This window comes from Lepisosteus platostomus, chromosome 6 (assembly GCF_059453375.1).
Source record: "Lepisosteus platostomus isolate fLepPlt1 chromosome 6, fLepPlt1.hap1, whole genome shotgun sequence".
NCBI lineage: Eukaryota > Metazoa > Chordata > Actinopteri > Semionotiformes > Lepisosteidae > Lepisosteus > Lepisosteus platostomus.
This window is the reverse complement of record NC_142616.1, coordinates 31,209,798-31,236,940: the sequence shown is the minus strand read 5'-3', so window position 1 is coordinate 31,236,940 and position 27,143 is coordinate 31,209,798. Positions and strand designations below refer to the sequence as shown.

General features: G+C 38.1%; 2 protein-coding genes across 3 annotated transcripts in view; one reads left to right on the top strand and one right to left on the bottom strand.

Moving 5' to 3' along the window:
- The first annotated feature begins 7,078 nt into the window (after positions 1 to 7,078).
- Positions 7,079 to 25,859, top strand: tacr2 (tachykinin receptor 2). Its single transcript, XM_088635370.1, has 5 exons — positions 7,079 to 7,863; positions 18,644 to 18,838; positions 19,818 to 19,968; positions 21,034 to 21,230; positions 21,728 to 25,859. The coding sequence occupies exons 1-5, from the start codon at positions 7,457 to 7,459 to the stop codon at positions 21,915 to 21,917; spliced, it is 1,140 nt and encodes a 379-aa protein (XP_088491496.1). The 5' UTR covers positions 7,079 to 7,456; the 3' UTR covers positions 21,918 to 25,859.
- Positions 25,818 to 27,143, bottom strand: part of hk1 (hexokinase 1) — a 33,750-nt gene continuing 32,424 nt past the window's right edge. For both annotated transcript variants that reach the window (XM_088635367.1, XM_088635366.1), the window contains exon 18: positions 25,818 to 27,128. In XM_088635367.1, coding sequence (XP_088491493.1) covers positions 26,981 to 27,128 — 148 coding nt within the window. In that variant the 3' untranslated portion in view covers positions 25,818 to 26,980. The remainder of the gene's footprint in view (positions 27,129 to 27,143) is intronic.

Genomic DNA, 27,143 nt, shown 5'->3' with positions numbered 1-27,143 from the left:
ATTTCTTCTTCTACGTATTTAAAAAACATGCAGTTTGTTTCTCTTTAAAATAAACCTACTGTGCATTTAGTAACAAATTGCAGACAATTTCCAGCGAACTGAAGACAGATATGTTCAATATTTTAAAGTATTAGCCAGTATTTAATAAAACAATAAAACACGGCGGTTTAAATAACATTTACATGCTTTAGTAAACGTTACACAATATGGTTAATATTGTCTCAATTATTCTACTGTAGATTAATTGCATAATCGCAACTTTAGCAGAGGAATTTGCTGCAGGACAAGAGTTTAAAGAGTTTTCAACGAAATTCCATTACAATTTTAGGAATAGTCTTCAATCTATTACACATAATTTAAAATTCATGATCTCTTTAAATCACACAAAGAGTTACTTTTTCATGAACATAAAGTTATATTATAAAAACCAAAGGGTAATATACATTTTATTTAGGAATATATTTCCCTAAAATATCCAAGAATAACACTTGATCCATCACAGGTTCCAAGCTCATTGAGTACTGGGAATGTTCTGTGTGCCAGATGCTTCTTCTCTTGTCTTACCAACTGAAACTTGCGGTCTTCAGAATTTGTAGCTAGTGGGTGGGTTCACCCACTGCTTTAAGTTTAGTTCCGTTTTAAGTTAGACCATAAAACGTCTTAAAAGATGGAAAATAGAATACTGGGGTTCCAGCCTGTTTACTGTGGTTGTTCATTTATTGTACCCTAATTTAGAAATGTTTAGTGTCCTGTAAATGAGCAAGCTTCCTTTAAAATGACTTAACTTTTGAATGTATTTGTAATGAGTCATTTCTGTTTACAATTGTCAGATTACTATGGCTTGAATCTGATGGTTGTTGATTTGAACTGAATTATATTGTTATATTATAAGTATTAAAAATATTTGTAAATTGCACAGTCCTCTGGAGTAAATTAAATAATCAAATAGAAATAATAATAGTTTTAACACACGTCAAACAAGTCAAAGCTTAGCTATACTATGCAAATTTTATAACATGCAAAATCATGTAATGAAATGCCGTTGGCTAGTTCTGAAACTGCTTCTCCTATTCTTGTGGGAGATAAATGCTTACAATTAAAGAAGACATCCTTAGAAGACGTAATCCTTTTAACTGATTACGTAAACCAATCCCAAAGTGGTCTCTTACTGTGAAAATATGTTTGTGCTCCTAAAATCTGGAAACGTACCATAGATACTACTGGAACTAAAGAGTGACAGATGTACATACTCAGCATGCTTTACAATTTTGATCCTATAGAAAAATTGCTTTCCAAAATACAGATAAATCCAAAAATAAACAGACTTTTTCCAATTCCAAAGTCTTTCTCACTACTGTTTTTCTGTAATAACATTTTCCTTACTACACACTTCCTTTCAACCACTTGCTCGAGGGATGCGAATACATTAGAGCAGATAAAGAGGTTTTTTTTATATTTCACACATTATGACAAGATTATATTCATGCTGGGTTAGTTCGTGGAGCTCTCAGACAAAGGTACTGTAGCTTGCCTGTGCTTGTTTTGAATACAGCAGTGATATTCATGCCTGGCCCTGTAGGGTCACAGTGCACCAGGTTTTATAGGTAACTCTTAATCCTCATTGAGTAAAACCTGGAAACAGCAATCCTTACAGACAAATGAAATGAGCACTTGAAACAAATAATGTTGTCAGGAATCCAAATAGAATGAATCCAAAAGACATGACAGACCTCCAAGATGAGGACAGAATATCAGTGAATTTCAAACACTGCTTGGTTTAACAGACCTAGAACTAAAGAAATTAGATGACTACAAAATAAACCAAGCATACAAAATCAAATCTAAGCTTTCAAACTCCAGTCATATCACTAGAAACAATGAGAAAACAAATCGCGTATCACATTTGGAGGCAATGATGTGAGCATGCTTTCAATGAGGCTTCTGGAAGCTTTCATGCTGGCTGGCTTTTTGTTGTATTGTGATTTAATTGGTTAAAGTTTGCATTGCTACAGTACAATGCTCAGATTGCATTTTTTAATATCCTGCAGCGAGCTCACTTAAGCAGCATTTGAGCCATAGTAAAATCTTGCAGGCAAATCACTTGACTCACTTACCTTGAAAATGAGCGAACAATGAAGGGGGATATTTGTGGGTTGAAGCAGTAAGGTACAGTACGTACGGTGAAAGATATGAGGTTATCAAACAATTCCTGGATTCAGGAATTCATCTTTGACAGTGACCACATTTTGTGCAGCACAGGGTTGGCTCCAGTCACTGAGAAAATTGAATTCAATGTCCAGTCCACGTGGGATAAATTAGCTAATGAGTCCATGTGGCAAAATTGCTACTCAGCCCTGGTCCTGGGGCCCATCCAGTTAGCCTTACAGGTCACCCTGAATACTTAAGAACTAGGACCACTTGAAACTTATTGATCATTGAAGCATGAGGTGCTCAGTTAAGGGGACTCTGATTTTTGAAGGCTGAAGGGTCTTCAGATTTTAACCCAAACATTACTCACATTTCTTAATTTGAAAATAGTTCCAGGAATTTAGAAATTGATGATTCAGTGTCTTCCTATAAAATGTGCTGTATCAGCCTCTCAGGATCAGGATAGCAGACCCTTGCAGCATTGATACAAGTGATTAACTGGTGATGATCATGAACTGGGCTGGGAGGAGGATGGGATATTTGACATTTCTAAGACAAAACAAATAAGAAGATAGGACATCATCCAACAAATGATTGGATGATGATTTGTTGGATCATTGGATCATCAAATGAACAAATGACTTTACCTTTCCCTACTGCCCTGTCTCTCTCACACCTAAATAAGGCTCCACGGCCGAAACGTTGTGTTCTCTTTCTTCTTTTTTTCAGCATGGAATAAACCTATTACTTGTTCCTGATCATCCAACAAAGTCCATAGTAAACTAACAATTAAATTGCTCCATATAAATGAAGAATTGTAACCTCCAGTGCATTCGATTACAGCATAAATATCCACTTTGGAAGAGAATGGAGAATTAAGCCAAACTTCAAAGATCCTTAAGCACTTAAATTGTTTTTAAGTAATTAAGTTTCATTGGTTACTGTTAAAATTCTCCAAACATGTTTATCTCAGTCTGAAATGGCAAAACGTGCTTACCACAAAAATGATTAGAGAAATCATGTTAAAATTAAATATACCTACTAATATTTTTTTATTATCCATTATTTTCTGTTACGTACTTTACATTTAGTAAAGTACATTATTGGATACTTGTAAATAAACATCAAATGTGTGCTTAGCAATACAGTATGTATATGTACTCATTTTCCATTTTGTTCTTTAATAACAACATTTTCCCCATTTATAAGAGCTATATATATTGCCTGTATTATAATTTAAAAACTAAAAACTTTGTTGTATGAGTTTCAAAATCTCATACAATTTTATAAACAAAGCCTTTAACTTTTGTTAATTTACTGTATCTGCTACCATATGGTCAATTAAAGCCTATAATCTGTTAACAAAAAATAAAAAGTCCAACATTGTAACTTAAAACATCATAAAACAGACATGTAACAGCCCATTTGTTAATATGAAGCAGTGCTCTGAAAATCAATTCTCGGGAGACATGAAGTGGTGAGCTGCAGGAAAACCTGTTTTTCGGGTCTGTGTCTGGTTGCTGTTTTGTCAACAGGATCTGTTGCTCGGCCTCCAAGTTCTAGGAATGGCTTTGAAAGGTAAATTATTGGTAGGTAGGACTTAACAGTGCTCATGCAGATTCAGAAGGATGACAAGATAGAATGTTTTTGCATAATGAATTTATGCGGCCAGAACACAGCATGACAAGGAGAACACACTCCCTCTCAGAAATCCCAAACATTGTAACCCTAATTGCTCATAACCGCAAGCCAAGGTGTTGTTCTTATAAACACAGGTAGGGGCAGCTAAGTTTGGAAAAATAAGAGCAGTACCAAAGCGTACAATTAAGAGTGTGTGACAGTGAAACTTGTGTTCAGTATTTTTAGTAATAACAAGGGAAATGATTGGAAAGCAATAAAGAATGGGACTCTGTTACTGCTATGTCGACTCCTGCAGAAATTATTCTCAGTCTTGATATAAGTTCTGGTGCTTGCAAAACTTTCACATTATTTTGAAAAAGGCTTGAAGCAAAAGCACTCGGACTGCATAATTTAAACCATTCAGGAGGGGTACGACTATGTCCATTTCTCAATTTGATATCGAGTTAACAATTTCTGATCCCTGCTACCCCCACTAACACATCCATGTGGTTCTGAACAAATGTTAACGTTATGTCTGAAAACAGACTGCCTGAATACAGCGGCAAACTAGCACGAACAGCAGACTTCAACCAATGTGTGGGTAGATATGACAGTTTTTCCTGAGAGAGGAGTCGTTTTGCAAATCACACTTCTATGACTTCCTTAAAGAGCTGCTAAACTCTGATAAAATCATCACACACCTTGTAGCTGCTCACTAGGTGTGTCAAGGCTGCATGCATTCAGGGAACTTGTGTCATATGCCCCATGGAAATCAAACCCAAAGGACCCTAGGATGCCATCTCCTCCTTTGTGCCTATGAGCCTGTGGTCATTGCGGTATTTAGAAACCATGCATATGAACACCACAAATTTGGCCAGGACACCGAGGTTAAAATCCCTTTCACCTTTCTTGAAACACCCTGTGATTTCGTTTTGACCACAGAGTCTCATTCTGAATGATGACACCTTTTTTACAGTATAGTGTCCCCATTACTTTACTGGGGCATTTGGACCCACTCAGACCGCAGGCTGAGCGCCCCCTACAGGTCCTACTAACACCTCTTCCAGCAGCAACCTTAGCTTTCCTAGGCGGTCTCTCATCCTTTGGAGTCCTGGCTTCACCTCCTAATAATCCCCATCTATGAATTGGCTTAATCACCCTGTTCTCCTCCCCATTGATAGCTGGTGTGTAGTGAGTGTTCTGGCACACTATGGCTGACACTGCATCATCCAGGTGGATGCTGCACATTGGAGGTGATGGGAGTCCCCATTACCTGTAAAGTGCTCTGAGTCAAGTGTCCAGAAAAGTGCTATATAAGTGTAAGCAATTATTGATATTTTGCATGTACTGGCCAGGCTCACACCTGCTTCGCTTCATTGGGTTGCCAGTTATGTGTTGCAGGATGATACAGCAACACCATTTTCCGGATGGAATTGTTCAAGAGTTTCATTATACTCAACACAAGCATTCTTAAAAAATGTCCTTAACTACACAAATTAAATGTTTGTAACTTGGTCCATCAGTGTGTCATGGAAACAGAACAATATCTGATCCCGTAGATGAATGCAAGAAAAGTGGGTGGAATCTAATTTCGGAATGGTTAGGATTATATTTCGGTCTGGTACAAAAGTTCACATTGATAGAAATTATAATAATTTTAGGGAAATGAACACCACTTTTTCTGGATGCTTACAAATGCTTTCTCCTGACAGACACAGACCTCTGAGAAACTGCATTTTAGAAAGCAAAGACTACGAAGAGTCGAAGAATATTATAACAGTGAAATTAGTTTTATGGAGTATGGTGATTTGGTACTGAGCAGCCCACCTGCACCAATGTGATGTTTATGTTGACTCATTGATATCTACCACTAGATATTACAGTTAAACGACAGAGCAATCAAACAGTGTTCGGCCACCCTGTCAAAAGAGTAAAATTGTGATATGGAGGTGTAATACTGAAAGCCACAGTTCGCTGCTCAGATTTGGCTTCCAGTAAATAGATATTGCTGTTCCGGAAAGAGCTGTAAAAGGAGCAACCACAATAATTCTTTTTCGCCCCGAGCAAAAATACAAGTGTCATTGGATTAGAGTTGGCTACTCGGACTCATGAAATAAATGTCACAGTCATGATATACAGCTACTTAAACCTCAACCAGGAAAAAGGACAATAAATATGGCAGCTAAACGTAGATAAAATCAAGGAGAAGAGAGGGAATGCAGCTGTTCACGTAATGCAGGTTTTTACAATAGTTTTCGTAAATCACGTCGAGGAAGATGTTTCACTGACTCTTGAAGCCTCTCGAAGAGACAGCTTGATAAGGTTCTTTAACCAAATACTGTAGCCGTTAGCAACCACGCAAGAACAAAGTCTCTTCTAACCTAGTGTTCTCTAAAATGTTCCGTTTTTAAAATTGCAACAACATAAAATAACTTTTTTACGTTAATCTTCAATGTCATTTAACATAGAACATTGTTGCCGCAATACAGAGCTCGAATTGTTCATTCCTTTACACAGAAAGTTAGTCCATTTGAAAGTTATTCCACGCTATTTTGTTTTTAATTTTACAACCTGATTGACCTAATTTATGTGTTTGGGTGTTTACCGTTATTAACTTTACAATACACTTTAAATCCACACTAACAGAAGCTTTTCAAGTTTTTCATTATTGAAATCATTTTTTTTATTTTTCTTCCCTGATTATTTTTTTCTTTCAGGGTTCAGCGTATCTAATTAACAATTTTAATGAAATAGAACTTAATGAAATAGAACACGAGCTTTAAATCCTATGAGAATGTATTAGTCCATTGCCCAAGACGTTCTTACATGTGATGATGGCACTTAACCACGGTTTGGATTTTATTATTTTTTACATGTCTCTGATTTAAAGTATATGTCGCATTTTAAACCTCTGATATCCTTAGAAATACGTTTTTTAAAACTCGTTGTCAGGCGTTAATTTGGTTATCGAATGATAGTTCAATATTAATAAATGCAGTACCGACACTCCAGCAATTTTACTGTGACATCGTGAATGTCTTCAAATGAGAAAGAATACTTGAATCCGTCACCGCCAGTTATAAGAAAGTGTGAAAGACAATTACCCGCACAGATGTTTAAGCAGCCTAGACAAACAGAAACAAAATCGATCTGTTATTATCTATTTGCTTAACAGACGCCTTCATGCAGGGTGACTTTCAGCGCCGGAGCTGCACACTAATGGCTCAGGGTGCCTTTTATTGTAATCTGAAATTCTCCTCCTCTTTGAGATCATATAGAAACGTCACTGTATCGACCCCACTCCTCCCAGATCGAGCAGGTTTAAATTCCAACAGTTACGATCACCAAACAAATGAGGAGATAAATTGCTGCCCAATAACGCACTGATCGCCCAAGGCTCCGGTCTGGTTCAGCGCTAGAGAAGAAGTACGAGTTAAGTTTATCCATGTTGCTCTGAAGTAACCAGTTATTCCGTAGACCTGGCGAGTCTTCGCTGACATACGCCTCTTGATCATGCAGTCTTTGGTGATGGCAAAACTGGAGTTTTAAGTTTCCTCGTTTACAGGAGAGATTGATATAAAAAATGACAGGCTATGAGGTTTCCAAACTACGCGTAATGGTATCGCCGTGAGGCTTTATTGCCAGTATAACAAAATCCGGATTTTAAGCGCTTTTGCCTAAATAAGTCATGGATACAACTTTGGCTCCTCTCATTTTCTCATCTCTGAATTCGTCATTCGAAAACGAAGATGATGGCAACTACACCGGCACCAACATTTTCGCCCAGCCGGGCTGGCAGGTCGCGCTGTGGGCGATCGCTTATGCCCTGATAGTGATAGTGTCGGTCATCGGCAATATCACTGTCATTTGGATCATCCTGGCTCACAAAAGAATGAGGACAGTTACTAACTATTTCATTGTGAACCTCGCGTTCTCAGACGCTTCTATGGCAGCTTTCAATACAGTTTTCAATTTGGTCTACGCCTTACACAACGACTGGTACTTCGGTCTAAGTTACTGCAGGTTCCATAACTTTTTTCCCATCACAGCTATTTTTTCAAGCATTTATTCCATGACAGCTATTGCCATTGACAGGTAAGCAATGTGAATACTTTTTCTTTTGTTTTCTAACGAGACTAATAAACACAGGTAGATACATATTCCGTGGCAGAGCACTAAATGCACCCTGCATAATTACAACGCATATAACATTGTACGCGACAAAAATGTTAAATGCAATAAAATACGGTACTCAGATGGAACAATTTTCTGAGATCTTTCATCATTAACTTGTGTGTTGTTAATTTCACCACGTCTTTGTGTCAGACACCAGCCAGTATTACAGTTAACACTTAAAACAGCTTGAAACAGCATCTCTTTGAAATCAGTTTTCAGCCCAGAAGCAATCCGTTAAGGACGCACAGGGGATGAGGTGAAATAATAGAATGGGGCAACGTTTTGAGAGAAAAATAAAATTGCTGCAATGGACAATTAACCCACAAAGACTCATACACATAACAAACCTGAATATAATTCATAAATGCAATTAAGGACAATGCTATGGAAGACGTTATTTGGGGTTAATATTTAGACGTGTCGCAAATGCCCCGGTGCAAGACATTCGACGCCCTTGCGTGTAGCAGATGAAATATTGGATACACCTCTAGCCTGTACCTGGGACTTAACCCTGGAGTCCTGGGTACTACGTTTAACGCGCATCGTTAAGGGCTCGCATGAAACGGTGACTGGGGATCATGCCAGTCCTTGATGCGAGTTTGATTATGACCGCTGAGTGACACAGACGGTGGTCTGCTGCAGTTCATGACCGCTGAGAGTCACAGACGGTGGTCTGCTGCAGTTCATGACCGCTGAGAGTCAGAGACGGTGGTCTGCTGCAGTAAGTATATAGTAAGTCTACCTAGTCAGCGTCAACGGGCGGCTGGTAGACTTGCCCTTGCTTGCAATGTACAGTAAAGGCGCATATTAAAAAGCAAATAGGCTTTGCAACTCGGGCCGGCCAAGAAGTAGGCCTACTCTTAAAAATGTAGCCATGTAGATGTTTGTGATAATACTGTATATTAACAGGTGCCTCTATGTTGTGTGTGTGTGAAAAACAGTAACACAAAGTTTTTCTTCACATAGACATAACACATCATTTTTGCTCGTGATGTTAACACAAAAATAAACTATCCTTTTCAAAATTATAGCTCTTTACTGTAAACAAATTACCTTTCTAAACAGTTATTGTATACCTCTGTATTTGGTTACATTTGAACTAATTAAATTAATCAGAAGCAGGAGTGTGATAAAAAAAAACACTGTTACCTGTTTACTTTGTCCAATACGCAGTGATTAAAGATTGGAATTAAAATGTTCAAACAGTGGTTGATGTCTTCGCAATTCACACATTGATGAAGTCTCAGACCGCAAGTATATCAACACTATCTCTTCAGAAACCAGAAATGCTTCTGCTGGTATGACAATGATTTCTTTTTACGATCAGGATAGTTTCTTCCATTTTTCAGAGTAAATGAAAATTCTGTACATGGCATGTAATGTATACATTTTGCAGAATCATGATAATTACCCAAACATCTGATATGGACTTGTAATAAGCAAATTGCGATTGGGAATTAAACACCAACTACAAACAAATATGTTTTGCAACAGAGTTAGTTCCTTGTGGCGCACTTTTAAAATAAACTATTAATCGAGTTAATCATTAGAAAATATTTTAATTTCTGACAATACTGAGGTTTTAAAATGCTCTTGCAAAAACATTTATTCATGGGTATTAAATAAGTTGAGCACAAATTTAGCATGAAAGCAAAATTAACAAACTACAGGTTTTTATTATATTTTATTATAATGTTTTTATTATATTTTCATGTATTTGTCATTTCTACTTAGTTTTTTGCCTATGCTTGTATTTCTAAATAGCTGTCCCTCCTTGACTGTATACAATATACCGGATATATAAATGTTGTAGGCAGGTTATTTTCCAGATCAAAATGACACAGCATGGATTCTGAATACAAACAGGAATATTGTCAGGGAAATAAGCAAACAAAAAGGAATGTCGATATAAATTTTTCATGAACAAGAGTCTCTGTTAACACATAATGTCTGGCATTAAGATGCACAAATATTCTACAGAAACTAAACCTCCACAGTGTAAATTATGAATGTTTCCATTTTTAATTACCTCTGATGTGGAAATCTTTAATTGGTTTTAAGGAGTGTGTTTTACAAGGTACATGACTAGTAAATAGTGTCCAATGATATGCATACATAATATTGACACTAGCCTTCCTAAAGGGTACTTTTAATTCATGTTTGTAATAATGATAACAGTCACCACAAACAGTTAATAATAATAGCCAAATCCACACATATAGAACAGTTCCTCATTGTGTACATCCCTTCCATCAGCACAATGGAAAAATGTTGTATTTTACATTAAGAATTTGCCTCAAGTACACAGCGTAAATCCAGATTCTTACACAGTAGCCATCATAAGCATATGTTGTTTGGGAGCAGTACTGTGTTCCTGTGAACCCCTTATCCCTGAAGACCCCAGGTGTCCTATATCAGATACTGTGGTCTTAAAATGGAGAACAGGTGACTAGTGTATCCGATCGATTCCTCACAATAGTTAGCACAAAGATGACTGGCTTGCGGAGACCAAGCTATCCTAGCGATGTCACTGACTCACCCTTCAGCGTTGGCCCTTCCTGTCGTTGTGAAGCAGAGTTCGCCAGCTGCTGCACCGTGAGCTGGGATCAGACTGTCATGAGACAGGTTCGTTGTACCCAGCTGAGGGGGTGCTGCTGTAGGACAGCAGTGATCCACCTCAGTAGGACAGGACCTGCAGGTGTCTGTAGTGGCTGTACTTGGCTGAGGAGCCAGAGGTGTGAAGCTGCCATCTGTGGGTTCATGGCTGAACACCTGTAAGTCAGAATCCCCCCTACTTTGTCACAATTAATCCCCTCTAGTGCATTTAAAAACCATAATATCTGATATGGGCCTGGGATACCCATGATCCCTTGGCATATAGAGAACATTTGGTACAAGCTACTGAGATCCCATCTTAATATGAATTGCTTGGGAGACGCATTATATTAACCTGTCTGCACTTTATTTAGACTGTGAATTTGCTTTTTTATGTTTTCAGAACACCAGGAAGGCCAGAGAGAAGGGGAGGGCCTTCAGCCCATGAAGCCCATTTAGTTCCTATAGTCTCATAGCCTATACTGTCTGTACTGGCAACGGATTCCATCCTCCCCAGCTCTGACGCTACCTTAAGACTCCCCCCTCTCTGAGAATAGACAGTGTAGCGTAGTCAATTAACCCTAACTGCTCGTATGTGGATATGGGAGAAAACTGGGGGACCTGGAAAAATCCGCACAGACATTGGGAAACGTACAAAACCACACACAGTGGGGAACCAAAATTGATATTCAAACCCAGGGGTTTTGAAGCATTAATGCAAGCTATCAGTTCAATCCACCTATAACATATACTGTTGATTGCTTTATACCAAACACAAATTGATTATAGTAAGGTCACTGTTTTTGTGGGGTAAAATCATTAGGCTTTGATCTACATATGTATTGTTTCTGTTATGGTTCCTGAATAATTATCAGCTCTTTCATTTTGAAAAAAAAGTAAACTATTGGCATTTCTGAGCATCTAGTTTCTAATCACAATTACTTTTTGTCTAGTGGTAAATCCCTGTCTGCAACATAGCAGTACACAGATACCTGGACATAAATAACCATGCAACATAATACATTTGATAACCATATATAAACTCTTGACTGGTAAGAGCTTATTTTCCCTGTAATACATATATTACAGTATGAATTAACCTTGTCTCACACTGCCCTCTATTGAAAGTACCATACTATACCTTTCTATCATTTAACAATTTAAGGTGTTCATGTTCATAGGACTTTTTAAAGTAAAAAGGACTTTTTGTTAAAAGTAACCAATGGTGGTCTTTATGTTACAGCATTGTTGTAACATAACATCTGTTGTAACATCTGTTCATTGCCTTATAACGTAAATCACAGTGTTAAAAGAAAATCATATATATAATATGACATTTACTAGGTTTCCACGGTTAAAAAAGGAATGAAAACCTGCAGGCATACTGACCCTTTCATACCAGGACTGGATATCACAGCTCTAGATTGAGACTTGTCATGCTAACTAATCAATGAGAAATAGCTTCTATATATATTTCTACAAAATGGTTCTGCATAGAGAAAACACAATTACTTTTTGCTTTGTGGTAAATTCCTCTATGCAACATAGCAACACACTTGTGTGTCATTTTTTTACTTTAAGAACGTTTATCTAATTGAACTAGTATGTGAGTATTTCAATTGTACTTCTAAGCAGAAACAGCAACAAAGAGCCACTCTACTAACAAAGCAAACTACATGGGCCGTGGTTCCTAACAAGCTTGCGACAGTGATGGGCACAGAATCAGCATGTTGGTTGAGCACAGTTGGGGCCTGGAATATGCCCCCTTGCTGGTAATGTATGTCCCTGGAGCTCAAACACTGAGGAGTGACCCTTTGTGCCACTTTGCTCTGTCGTCACATCCTATATTACAAAATGTAAAACAATTACACTGGAAAACACTCATCCTTGTGAGTTACTAACATCACAATGTCTGAATAGATGCAAAGGGATTTTTAACAGCACATGCAGTGAAAGCAACATATGCAATAAAGGTCTAATAAGCCACGAAGAAAGTAAAAAATGATAAAATCATGCTTGACTGCTCTCTAATTCTCTACAAAATGCTACCCAATGAACGCTCTTCGACATACATAAAGAAACACTTGGTTTATTTACTGCATTATTTTTAGCAGGGTTCGCCAATTGTTTTCACAGGAACGTTTGTAATCCGTGCCACTGATAACATTTTTCACACTTAAGTGTAAAATCAAACATTTTGGACAAATGGCAGTTGCTAAGAGACCAAAGTAAGATATTCTCTCACTTCAGCCCTTTTGGAGAGATGAATATGGATTTGTTTAACATAAGGACCGTGCTGCTTTTGCTCTAAGTTGTATCCTGAACTGCAATATGAAAATGAGTTGCAAAACTAACGTTTGTAGTTGACATCACCATGTATATGAATGAACTCTGTCAACAAGGTGCAATTAACTCATTTTCCGCTATTTCGGAGCTATTGAGTTCGGAGCGTACATGCGGGAACAGGCAACAGAATTTTCTGTCAGGTTTCAGGATTTCCAGCTTTTTGGTCCGATGTGTTCTTTCTGTTTAAACTAGGCTGCGTCGATAGTAACGACGATAACTATATAATTACTATAATGATAATTATATTTTAAAGTTAATTTTTTATTAATAAGAATGTAAGTAGGGCTATTATTGACATTAAAAAGATATCAATGGCAAGCAAATGACTCTTGGTGCGCCCCTTTTGAAATGTTTCTGACCCCTCTAATCTTACTCACACATCAACTTGTGAAATTTAGTTTAAGGGTTTTTTTGTGTGTGGATTTAAAATGATTCCTGTGTGAGGCGGGTACCGTTTACAGATTATTCATTCGGGAGGCTCTGATACAGCTAAAACCATAAGCCTCTTTAAAGGCCACAGTGCATTCAGTAACCCAACAATGTGATCTTTTCTTAAACACTGTATCACGTCGATGTTTGATGCCTACAGGTGTACAGGTGTACAGGTGATGCATGAAGCTGTATCATTTGAATATGCAGAAATGCAGCCTATTTGTTAATTAAAGACAAATTTCTTTGGACCTTCCAGGCAATTATTCATATAGCAAAATGTTAAAATACTAAAAGTGTCTGAATAACAGACATGGACTAAAAATTGCTTTAGAGGTAGGAAATCAGCATTTAACATTGAATATTTTTATTTCTGAGTACCTTTTAAATTGAGGTAAGGAAAAGTTGATAAAACGAGCAAAAATAAACGATCTGTTCTTAGCTGGCATGTTTTTGTCTTCTGGAATAATAATATTCATCTAGGATTATCGTTCATAGTAAATACTGTAAATTAATAGTGGAACAAAAGCAATATCATCTTTCACTTCACATCCTTCTAAAAGTTCTTAATAGTTTTCTTTTCTGCACAATCACTACCAAAACAAATGTCAAATGTCACTTTTATGAAAATGACATATTTATCTCTGGGCTCAATTCTAAGTCAGTAGACATGCTCAGATCAATTCTATAAATCTAAATCTCTTTCCAGATGGTCATGTAAGTAATTTATGAGTGCCAGCTTGGCTTGTTTAAATTGCTTTTGTGGGTGTGTGCAGTACTGTCACTTCTCCAAGATCTAACTATGGATTAGTAAAGACAATAGGCTTCATTACCAGTCATGACAGCTGCAGTCTGTCAGCACTTAGGAGGACGGAGGTTCTGAACATTCAGTAGACATGTTCACATTGATAAAGCTGAAAACACTGCTTCACATAAAGTAGCTTGTCTCTGGTACTTCATTGCTAAACCCCCGTAACCCAATTGCACAGTTTATTCCCCACAGAAAAAAAAACTATGACTTTGTTATCAGCTATTCCTCTGTCTAATGTAGCTCCCTACCAGTACCAGGAATGCTTTGGGTAGGCCTTGCTGATCCAGCATTGCATCGCTGGAAAACAAGACAACCCTGACCAACAAATATGGGCACAACTGCTGATCGAAGAGCATCGTCAGCAAAGCAACGGGCTGTTTAACCTCAGCCTCATCCTTGTCCGTTGTTTAGAAAGACCGTACGCAAAGCACAATGGCAAATTTCTGTATTACACTGGTAGCTTTGTACCAGTCACAATGTCATATTTGTTATCTCTTTCACAAGTAAACTCACAACCACACATCCCTTATTATATCCCACATATGCAGTATGTTGTTAATGAGGAGAATGAGAACTGGACATTTACTTTTTTATTTCCGACAGACCTATTATGAGTGTGGCATGATACTGTATATAATCCAAGCCAATGTACAGTATATACACCCATGTTGTTTATATCTGACCTATGTACAGTGTATTCAGACAAGAATGTTTCTTGCCAATTTCTAAGTTGAGAGAGAAAGAAATTCAGTTGAACAAGTTCAGTTGAATACTCTTCTTGTGAAATGCCAAAAGACGAGCACAGGTTTGTCTGACACAAATGCAGCCGACGATGTTTTTGTTTTTTTGTAGATGATCAATATTCAATTTACAATTGACAAATTTTTCCTAGCCACAAATCGTTTTTTTTATAAATACATAAAGATTTCAGTTTTAATCTAAGAACTAATGCAATCACGCTCCTTCCTCAAGGCATCAAAATTACCTTGAAGAAATTCTATCCATCCTAATGAGGTTGTTTAATGATCGAGAAAAGAGAGTAATCCTGAGGAAGAATCTGCTAGGTCGTTTGTACACAATCATGAGTCTCCGAGAGTAAAAGTCCTCAACTGCATAAACCTTTTCACTTCTATTAAAGGGAATTTGAAGTTAATCTGAAATACTTATAGTATTTCTGGACAATTAAAAGTACTTGTAAGAGTGATTTCCTCCTACTTCCTTGGGTTCCTCAAATCAAATAAAAAGATCTAATTTCAATTTAAAATATTCTTTAAAATAAGAATATCTACAATGATTAGGATATTAAAAGAGTGCGGTTTTCTGTTCAGAACTGTATAAAGACAGGGATATTAGTTTTTTAATGAGAAGGGGAGACCACAGCATGGTGGGAAACAATGAATTAGCAAACAACCTTGTTCATACCTGATTACAGTCAATCGTTTTCTTATCTGGGGTTTTATGTGCCGATATGACTGAGAGCCTAATGGGCTTTGAAGGAGTTACAAAGCAAAGTTGATACTGTCAGACTTATTATCAAGGTATGTATTTCCATTTTATTGGCAGTGTTCTATTAACCTCAACACCCAGGTTTCCTGTTACTTAAGTCAGTTACTTTGATACTGTACTATGCAGTGGTATTACAATTCTTACAGTTTAATTCTAGATAAATTATCTTTGCAGGAAGGTAAAAAAAAACCTCTGTGCTCATTTTTGCCTGCACTGTCATAGCATTAATAAAACTGCAATTTTTTTGTCTTTTGTAATTGTCTACTATAGAAAGCTGGCAAACTACTAGGGAACCAAAGTAAATTTAATCAATGAGGCTGCGCATGTCACCAAAACAACAAATTTATAGCTGTGTTAGATACTCGACAGCACCCATGAATGCGCTTACAGATTTACCTCTTCTCTGATAATTCCCCTCTTTCTGGACTGGCAGTCCTCACATCTATATCCCTCCGTTGCTGTATCTCATTGACATGAGTTGGGGTGTCTGAAAGTGCTGTGTGATTGTCATTCGTAAATGACAGGGTGTGTGCTGTGTAAGTATGCTATAAAGAATTATATTTATACTTGATATAATAAGTGGAATATTGAATGACGCTTCAATACTGCAACATTACCCACTATGTGCTGTCTTACCTTGGGCCATGTGATATGTTGTACTTGAGAACAGGCCAGTGTTTAAGTTGCAGGTCAAAAGCTCATGTTCCTAAAAGAGTGGAGTCTAAAGAATCATATCAGTCCTTGATAAGGTGTGTGATCAAAGCTGGACATTTGTAGTATGGTACATTTGATAAACCACAATAGTAAAGTAGTACAAAAGTAGTTTGTTATCAGCATAAATGACAATGGAACGTTTCATAAATGCTCCTTAGTCAACAATTTGGGGACAATAGCGGTCTTTACAGCAGCTCAACTTTACCAGAATAAAGTCGCGTGTGTATGGATCACCTGCTTTCCTACACTATCTTGCACTTTTGTGAAATGCAATCTAGATGTAGCTGAATATCCAATATAGGACAAGACTACTTTATGTTTGTCTTTTAGGTATTGCAAATATAATTGTTCCAAAATTTTCCAGAGACATTGTTGAATGACATCAACATAACCAGTTTGTCAACTAAATTTTAATTGATCATTTTCAGATTATACACTCCCTAAAATTTTAGATGTAGTGCATTCAATGCAAAACAATATTATGTTTGAATTTGAAAAAAAGTGAATGGAGTTAAAAGCAACTGGAAAGGTTTGTGACAATACATACTATCTCAACTTGCTTCATTAAAACCTACAGTACCATCCTAACTGTGGTTAAGAAAGATATGCAGAAGAAAAATATCCAGGAAAAGAGCTGAAATGGAACTTATGAGAACTCATAAAATCCTCTTGGTAATGTTGTGTTTAATAGCAGACTCACTCTCCAACATTGCCTGCCTGCTTTCACTAACAAGAATGGGAAATGAAGGGGGCAGGCTGGAAGGAGAAAAAGTAAAGTAACCCTGCTCTGCCATTGCCAAAACAGGACAGGGTTATAGTTAAACAAAGATCAATGCCCAGATTTAATATTTTCCACAATCCTAAATCAGAGAAACTAAAGGAGCAGATACACAAAGTGTTAAGACTTCTACTTTTAAGTCTTTGTCCAATGGAAGTTTACTTCCCCCATTCACTCACTCTCAGTTTGACATGAGTGCACTGGAACGTTTTATTTGGGAGCACTTAATTAAATTTCTGTTTGTATAATTATTCACAGTTCTTATTTTTAACAGTCATCAAAATAAAAAAATGACATATTGTGATGTTGGGGTCTATCTCATTACAAATCCTAAAAGTAAAGCCCTAATAGCTTAACAGCAAAAAAAGGAGCATTTTTAATGGAGGCAAACATAGCTGGAATTTTGTTTCTGCGGGTGTTTTCAGATAGAAATCTTCTATCTGACGTGAAGCTAACAAGCCTAGATGCATTGAGGATAAACACTTTACTTTTTTACCTTACAAAAGGGATACATATCAAAATACAGATCTCCCTAATTTCCAAGGAAATAAACAGATACACAAGATTAAGATCGCTGCACTGAAAAGCAAGCTATTGATTTCTGGCTGATCTTATATTGACTTTTGATTGTCTTGTCTAAGTGGAATTGGAAATGGTCCTTTAAGGCAACATAAGATAAAAAGGAGAATTCTTTGGGTATTTTTTACTAAGTAGATACATTTTACTTCTTTCTTTATTAAAAATTAATCTTTTTCAATGGTTTTGCTCTCTCATACAACTTTATTAACTCACTGCAAAAAGCAAAACTTTTTAGAACACTTCAGGCAGTATATAAGTATATAAAATGATGTTTAACGTTAATCTAAAAAATGTTCCAAAACCCCATTAATTGTGATGAATCAAGGTTCTGTCTGGGCCATCCTGATGTATAAACAGCAAGTGTGATACAGAGTTTCCATACGGTAGAGCAATTGTTGTCTACAGCAGACCAATTGATGCAGATGTGCCAGTCTGGTGTTTCTTGGCAGTTGTGTCTGGTTACTGCAGAGCGTCTACTTGTAGTGAGTGATAGCAGCCTGTTTGCACTGTGCTACATTGATCAAGTCCTGGGACCTCACTTGGTGCTCTCCCTGACATGACATCATTCCAGCAGGACACTTGTCCTCATGCTGCTCATGTAATAAGATATTTAATGTGAGATAGGAATGTGGCAATTAAACCTGGTTTCTCCACCCAGCAGACATGAGCTCCATTAACATTTGTAGGATGAGCTGGGATGACACCTGGCTCATAGAACAGGCACATGATGAAATTGACCTGATATGCTGTCAGCCTGTGACCTGTGATACATTTGCATGTCAATGTACTGTCTACTGTAAGTTCACAGACAATAGAACGGGGTGGAAAAAATTGTCTCTGTAATTTTGTTGGAGATATAAGTGTTTATTATTATTACATTCATTTGAAAGGCTTTGAGTCCAACATGGAATTCTAAAGTGGCTTTTGGTTTTCTCTTGTAGGTATATGGCTATTATCCACCCTTTGAAACCCAGGCTGTCTTCCACCACCACGAAGATAGCCATTGCTGTCATATGGGTAGTAGCCTTTGCTTTGGCATTCCCACAGTGCTTCTACTCCAAAACAATATTTTCTCCCCCGCGGACTATCTGCCTGGTGGATTGGCCTGGCGAGTACGGGGGCAACCATCAGCTTGCGTGAGTGTCTGGGATTCAAACCTTCCGCCCCGAGCTCTGCCACTTCACATGGGGGTCTATTCTGCACAGAGAAAGAGTCAATGGCCAGTGAATGGGAGGGAAATGTTTTTCACCAGACTCTGTTAAAAAATGTCTACTTGTGCAGCTCTGTCAAAGTCTTTTGCCTAACAACACTGTCAGGTCTAACAAGATTCCAGTCTAAGGCTTGTTCAATCCCATGCATGGAGGCCTGCAGTCCAGCAGGCTTTATGGGGCTTTTTACATCTTCAACACCTCAGGAAAACTGTGAAACTAATTGATTTAGTGGAATTAAGCAGATTAGAATGGAACTGAAGTGAAAAGCTCCACAGACTTTCCAGGAAATTGGATTTGGTTATCATTTATTTAGAAATACATAATATTTGTGTATTTTGCGCATACACAATACATGCTAACCCATCATCCCATTACATATCTCTCATCTAGAAGTAAAATGGTGCTCAGTAATGTGAATGCCCCTTATTAAGAGGTGTGCTATGGATAGCAGGACAAGCCCTATCATCAACATTGACTGCTGCTCTTATAATCAGATAAGGTGTGCCTTAAAGACATATCCAGACCCTGGAAATATGTGGAAAAGAATGCTGTCAATGTAACGTATTGAAGTAAAAAGGTTTTAGAAAATGTTTAGATTATTTTGGAAATCACCTTGATTCTCACTGCATATTAAAGGAGACTGAATACAGAAGTAAAAGGTTAAGTCCTAATTTACCATATAAACTTAATTTATAACAGCCAAACTAGTTGGTTCTTTGCCTGTTCAGCTACAAGTTGAAAAAACAATATAGATCCAGGTATTTTAAAAGCTGATTGAGATCTGTAGCAAGTTAATGACTAATTCTGAAAACAAGCAAGAAATGCTACAGCTTGAATTTCTCCACAATGACTTGGCCTGTTTTTTAATTGACGAGAAGTGCTGAAGGAGGTTGTCTTGTCTCAGGTATCAGATCGCTGTGATTATCCTGATCTACCTGCTGCCCCTGCTGGAGATGCTGGTGACTTACAGTATTGTAGGGATGACCCTCTGGGGCAGCGAGATCCCTGGCGAGGCTTCAGATCACTACCAGAACCAGATGCAAGCCAAGCGAAAGGTAAACGGCAGATCCACTAGCGACCAAACCTGGAAGTCACTGGAGCTAAATCACCTATAAAATGCTCTGACTAATAAGAATATTGAAATGGGACGTCTTCTGCATAACAAAGAGAAGACAACAAGGGGACCCTAACCCAAACCTTAATTACAAAAACTCAGGGAAATGCAAGATTCGACTCAACTTTTACTCTGCTCAAATCCTGTTTGGAGATTACATTTTAAAGGACCTGATTGTAATGTTCAAAACCCTCCAAGACATAGACAAAGTCAACCCTGTGGCCGCCTCAACACAAACACATACTGGAGAATGCAACTGAGATGTAAGGGGACGTGCATTGAAGACCGCAAGCAGGAGGCACTTTTCTTTACACAGAGTGTGGTGGGAGTCTGGGACAAGCTACCCACTCAGAGTGTTGAAGCCCGTTCCCTGGCTTTTCCATGAGGTCCTCGGATTGATGAACAACTAAGAACAAAAAAGCATGTGTCTGAATGGGCTCCTCTCCTCTGTAACGATTCTTTCAGCATTTGTAGCTTTTATGCTCATCTCCCCCACTATTAGGGATGCAAGAACTGATTGTAACTTTTGCTATCAAAGCCAAGAGAAAATGGTCCTAGTCCTTGATCTAAAGAACCTCTATGATCAGATATGTACTACCCTAAGCACACATACATTTTAATGAATTTAGTTAAAAAATCTACATGTTATCCTATCAGTATTACATCCTAACATCCTAACAGGATAACTATTAGGATGTTATCCTAACAGGAACTTCTTTGGTCATTTTTGGTGCCATCCCCAAAACCAGTGATGACACTTGCATCACTTAGAGAAGACCAATAGTCAGTTATCAGCTGATTAAATCTTACAAATGTAAAATTCCTGGTACATATGTGGAACTTGAAACTCTGAATGTCCTTTATTCCAGAAATCCTTATCAGCAGCATTGATTTGAATAGGAATGTAGTTAAATTTCAAAGGGCCTTTAAAAATAGAGGAGCCATCAAATTATAAATCCTTTTTTTTTCTCAGGTTAAGCCCATAGCAATGCGCTCTCTCTTTCAGGTTGTGAAAATGATGATTGTCGTCGTGGTGACCTTTGCAATGTGCTGGCTGCCCTTCCACTTGTACTTCATCCTGGGAAGCTTCATTGAAGACATCTACAAGCAGAAATACATCCAGCAAGTCTATCTGGCCATCTTCTGGCTGGCCATGAGCTCCACCATGTACAACCCTATTATCTACTGCTGCCTGAACCAAAGGTGCAGGAAACTTGTACAGGATGTCACACTGCAGACATAAGACACGCTAACCCATCATCCCATTACATGTCTCTTATCTAGAACTAAGATGGTACCTGGTAAGGTGAATGCCAGGACAGATGTCTTCACATAAGGACCCTTAATTAATGAGGACCTTATAGTGGATTGAAAAAAACGGGTATCAAATTTTCTGGAAGAAAAGAAACTCAAATTGATTGCAGGCATTCACTGTCTGGGAATCGTACTTTTTCACTTGATGAATTGAATTTCCATGTTTTAGAATTGCATTTATTTGGAGATATTTTTAGGTTCTTTGACTGTCTACAGAATTTAATAATCTGTGTTCTTTTTTCTATTATTAATCATGCTAGAAACAAACAACTATAGAAATGTCATTGTATTCACTTGTAATTACAAAAGCAATACATATACTGTAGTTAACAACCTGAAAATGGAAAACAATTGCCGAACATTTGACCCAACATCTCTTCCTCCAGATTCCGGTCGGGATTCCGGAGAGCATTCCGATGGTGCCCCTTCGTCAAGATATCCGAGGAAGATGAAATGGAGTTACAAAACACCCGTACGCTTCGCCTGACTCGCAGTTACCGCACCGAAACTTCCACTGTGGTCAACCACAGCTCTGCTGATCAGGAAGAGACTACAGCCAAGCTCATCAAGGCTTAAGCGGCTCCTACATAGCGCCAGAAATTGCGAAACAGGAGAGTCCAAGCCTGGGAATGAGAAACGAATTTCTGTGAAGGCGTGTTGTCTGTTCCTACAAGTATTTGGAAAGGTGCCTGTAGGGTAGAAGTGTCTGGAGAGGCCTCTGCTATACCCCAGCAGTTAAAAAACCGCTCCTTGACTTTTCACTGTGTCTTCTGAAGTCATCATAATGCAACAGGAAAAGAAAACAAGATAAAAGTTCTCACTCACTCTGTGATAAACTTATTTGAAACATCTCTGGTGTGCTCTGGGGACATTCCGACACAAACCGCTCCAAGCACAGCTGCTTTTAAGGTCCAGGAGGCTTCCTGGCCTTTTTGTGTAAAAGATTTAGCACACCCTTATAAAATGAGACGTAGATCTTCTTTGACAAGTCACTCAATAACTTTTAATACTACTTCTTCCCCCAGGAAACTGTGATAAAAACCTTACCTGACCCTCAACGTCCAATGACCGCAGTCACAAGATACACTTACTCAACAGCAAATGCCTTTATTAAATCCATGTGAGAATGCACACCTTTCTATCAAACAATAATCCAATAATCAATAGTGAATATGGGTGCAACTATTTACACAGATTATTTTTTTACCGATGTCTTCAAGGCCATCTGTGACGGGCTCTAGTGGCACGTTTATGGCTATTACAGCCAGTCCGTAGGACAGCCTGGCACATTAACTTAACAAGGAATTCAAAGTTTATGTGAAAATGACTGTAAATAGATATGTCAATGTACATTTCTTGAAATACATAATTAATGTACGACTTTTCTTTGCATTTGAAATTCTCGCTAAGCCTGCCACAGTAAAAAAAAAAGTTCATAAGTTCTTACTTTATGAAACAGGTTTCCACAATTGATGAATCAGGGTTTGTGAGATTTAGAAAACTACAGAACAAATCGTGGCAGAGTAATAGAAGAGAGAAATACAATAGCAGAAAAGACACCGAATAACAGAAGAGAGAAATAAAGAACAGACCTGATGTTGAGGGCAGCTAGCTAGCAATGTTGCCTCGCAGTGCTGGGGCTCTGGGTTCAGCTCTGGACCTGAGGTGCTGTCTGTGTGGAGTTTGTATGTTCTCCCTGCATATGCATGGGATTCCTCCAGGTGCTCAGGCTTCTGGGAAAATTGTCCCTGGTGTGAATGTGTGCGTGTCTGTGTCTGTGTGTTCCCTTTGATGGACAGGTGTCCTATCCAGGGTGTACCCTGCCTTGCGCCAGTGTCTTGCTGGGATAGGCTCCAGCTCCCCATGACCCAGTACTGGATAAAGTGGTTAGAAAATGGATAGATGGACTTCATGTGGCAAAACTGAAATCCCACTTGAAGTTAAACCCCTGCAGTGCTCCGAAGAGTACCAGGCAGAGCAGAAAAACGATTCCACATCCTTGGCAACATAATGTACAGTGTCCTGGCTTGCATACCTGTCCATCTTCTTGATCTGTACCTGTATCACCCAGCATAGCTGGAAAACAATAGACCCACTCTGTCTGGAAAGAACCTGCAGTGAAGCAGCACTGTACATTTCTGGAATGAAAGAACATATATATAGTACATACTGTAATTACACACATGTACTGTATAGTACATAAACTGAAAAGGCAAAGCCAAGATGAGAATAAAACAAATGTGAAGTCTTAAGCTTCAGCTTTGCACAAACAGTGTGTGCTGAAGTATTCCATCATCAAAGTGGATGTTATATACAGTATGTTTATATTCCCTCATGATGCAAACCATGGAGTCTCAACACACCCTCCATTCACACCTCCTGATTCTGTCATTAATGGTATCTGATACTGAGAGCCTGACATAGCTTTGCATTTCAGCGGGGCTCCTTGAAGTCATTGTTAAATAGCTGAGCATGAAAGAAAGGACCTGCAGACTGGTAACGCTAGCACAATTCAGGTGTTCAGATGCGGAATTTGGATTTCAAAATGATTTTTTTTAAATCCAAAAGAAATAGATTTTTCAAAGGAAACCTCTATATGGTCTATATGTTGTGTTCTGGTCTTCAAACATTGGCCAAATGATACATAGAAAACAGGACTGATTTACATTATCCCCTGACAATGGCATTTGGAAATCCTGGTACTATGGAAGGGGCCTCCTACTAGGCCATCAATGCCACTTAAAACAGCAACCTCATTTTTCCTCAGAAGTTTCCAAGGCAACACTAACCGGACAAGATGAGATTGCAATTAAGTATATGTGCTGCTGAAGCCAGCACATCATGATAATTCTGCTGCCATATCTACTGGGTCTTGTACCTTCAAAGATTCTTCTTTTGTTAACTATGAAAAATCCATAAAAAGATTCCTGAAAATGTGGTATTTAGAGAATATCAGACTTCCTTTCTGTTTCAAGTAGGGGTGAAGGCCTTCTATTTTAACACAGAAATTTCCTATTAATCTGATAATGTAAAGATGTAATTTGTGTAGCTATTGTTATTATCACCATTGTGCCATTTGGTCTCTGCTGTATTATTTAGATATAATATGTGCAACAGCAGGAGTGGAGGATGAAAGGCAGCCAACAAGAAATAACTGTAGCAAACCAGCAGAGAATCCGTTTATCAGTTTTTTCCTACAAGTACTTCCTGTACTTGTCATGGCTTTGAAACTGTTGATTATACCGCACAAAACCATATGATCACATTTCTTCATTTTTAATGTTTAAGTGTATTTTACAATGTTAGAAGATGGCCATAATGAGCCAGAATTCCCAATATTGATACATCAAGCTCCAGACTGTGTTTTGCTGGTAGTACTTTCACATGAGAAAAAAAAAACATTTTATCGTTAACAGCAAAATGTTCTGTACATTTAGTTAATATGGTGCACTATAGTTGCTGTATCTCTCACAGTTATCTAACAGCTTTTTTTTTGTTCTGTGGAAGAAAGCCAGTATTGGAATTGTGGAATATTCTGTGTTTATTACCCTTACTTCTAATCGTATTTAGAAAAAGATGGTTTGTTCTTGATGTGTGCATAATTTAAATATTAATCCACATAATCAAGGGTTACGTGTAATGCAGAGGATGTCTGAATATGTGTCTACAAAAGCTGTAGAAACCAAAGGTACGTTGTTATAATGTTTACATTTTGTGGAAGATGTGGGTCTAATGGCATCAGTACTGTGAAACCAGTAAAATAAACATAGTTTTCCTTGAAGACATCACTTTAGATACAGAGTTTAGAAACATTTCACTTGAAATTGCAGCACAACGTTAAGCTGTTTTTGACAGCCATTTGATTTTTAAAGGTTTCATTTTGTGGTTGTTTGTAGTATTTGATGTATAGTAAAACTTGTGCTACCAGCCAGGTTATTTCAGAAACACAAATTCCTGAAAAGGGTCTTCTGATCATATTGTGAGGAAGTGCTTAGAGTAAGCAAGATAACAAAAACCACTCCAGGAATATGTGAAGAGGAAAATGTGTAAAACGCCACTCTTTAGCCTGTTGGTCAGAGGCAGAACGAGGAAGGCCGTGGCAAGGCTGAGTGTGTGGGCTGCATGTGACTGTTTCACATGTTATAGGAATTTCAGCATGTTGCAGGTTGTTCCAAATTTCAGCATTCCTTTGAAAGCTGTAATTAATGTTACTACAAATTCCAACAGATGTGAAAGACACTGCAGCAAGAAAACCTGGGTTGTCTGTTGTTGTGACACTTACAGTATATAATTGTACAGCTTTCATTTGCTTTTTTTATTTCCATAGCAGAACATTACCACAAGAATTCGTGATTGAATGTATCATTTTGTGTAACAATGAAAATTATCCACTTTCTGACTAATGAAATGTTTTTATGTATGTAGCAGATGAACAGAAGAATACTAAAGGGGAGAAAAGAGACATTTATAAGCATATTTGATGCACATTAAAATAAAATTTAATGTATTCACATATCACTTTTTGGACACTAGTGCATCTATATCAATGTACAAAATAAATGAATTCTATACCTTTGTGTCACCAAATAAGGCATGCATTCTTCATAATAGTTTTAGACATATATAGCTACAGGTCAACTCACAGTAGGACTCACAGACATTCAACCACAGTACACATAAAGCATACTGAAATGGGCCAACCACTTTTCCTCTCCAATACACATTCCGGTTATTTGTACAGTACATACAGCAGGGATTTAACACTACATCTAATTCACAAAAGCAACGAGATATACTGCAGCTGGATTCGGGTTTCTGAACACTTCAATTCTGGCTTTATTCAGAGAAGTGATTAGGTGAATGCAAGACACCTTCATGCACCTCAAAATGATTTTGGTAAAAATCTTTGTTCAGGTCTGAGGGCATAACATTTATCTAATAAGAAATAGGTACTGAGAAACTGATTAAGTAGGAAATATAGAGTGAAACAGTACCACAGTACAAAGAAATGCAGCCGTGACTCGCGCATCTGACCCATGAGCAGGTCTTTAGAACACAAAAAGAATTATCCTCGAATGAACAGCGCCCTCAGGTGGACGACCTTCACTGCACTATGCACCTATTCCCACACCCATGTACTGAGACTGCCAGCCTCAGTAAAACTTAAAATTCTGAGGTAATATTAACATCTAGAATTTTATACGGAAATCCCCTTTTTCACTCAGCAATGTGAGGGGTCATAGGGTCATCAAAGGAGGGAGGTCATGTCGCTTCAGTTCTACTGAGACAGAAAATTAATTATAATAACAATAAAACCTGTTTAAAAATAAATACATCCTCAGGAATTTTGTTAAATAAGATTGTTGCGAGCTGACTTCCACAGAAATACCTATGCTTGTTTTAAAATGTTAAAATGTCTGTTTAACTCAACACATATTGTTAGAAAACGGAACTATTTAAAGGGTGTCCATCCTGAAGACAGAGGTAGGCAGCAGCGTGGACTCAGAAACAGACCTACGTGAGACTGCCATGTCTGTGCTTCGGGCTGCACAGCGAGTCATGGCTGCAGGCTGCAGCAGAAGAAAAGTGTTCAGGAAGATGAGGACCGGGCTGCCGGGAGCTCTGGGCTGCTCGGCGGCTCATTTCTGCTGCTCCTGTTCCCGCAAGCGGCAGCCTACGGCCGTGATCAGAGCCGCGCCTTTCCCGCTGCCGTCTTCCGACAGGAGGAAGTTCACGCTGCACTTCGGGGCCAGCTCCTTCACCGTCTGGTGCATTATCTTCGAGAAGCTGGGGAGACAGGAA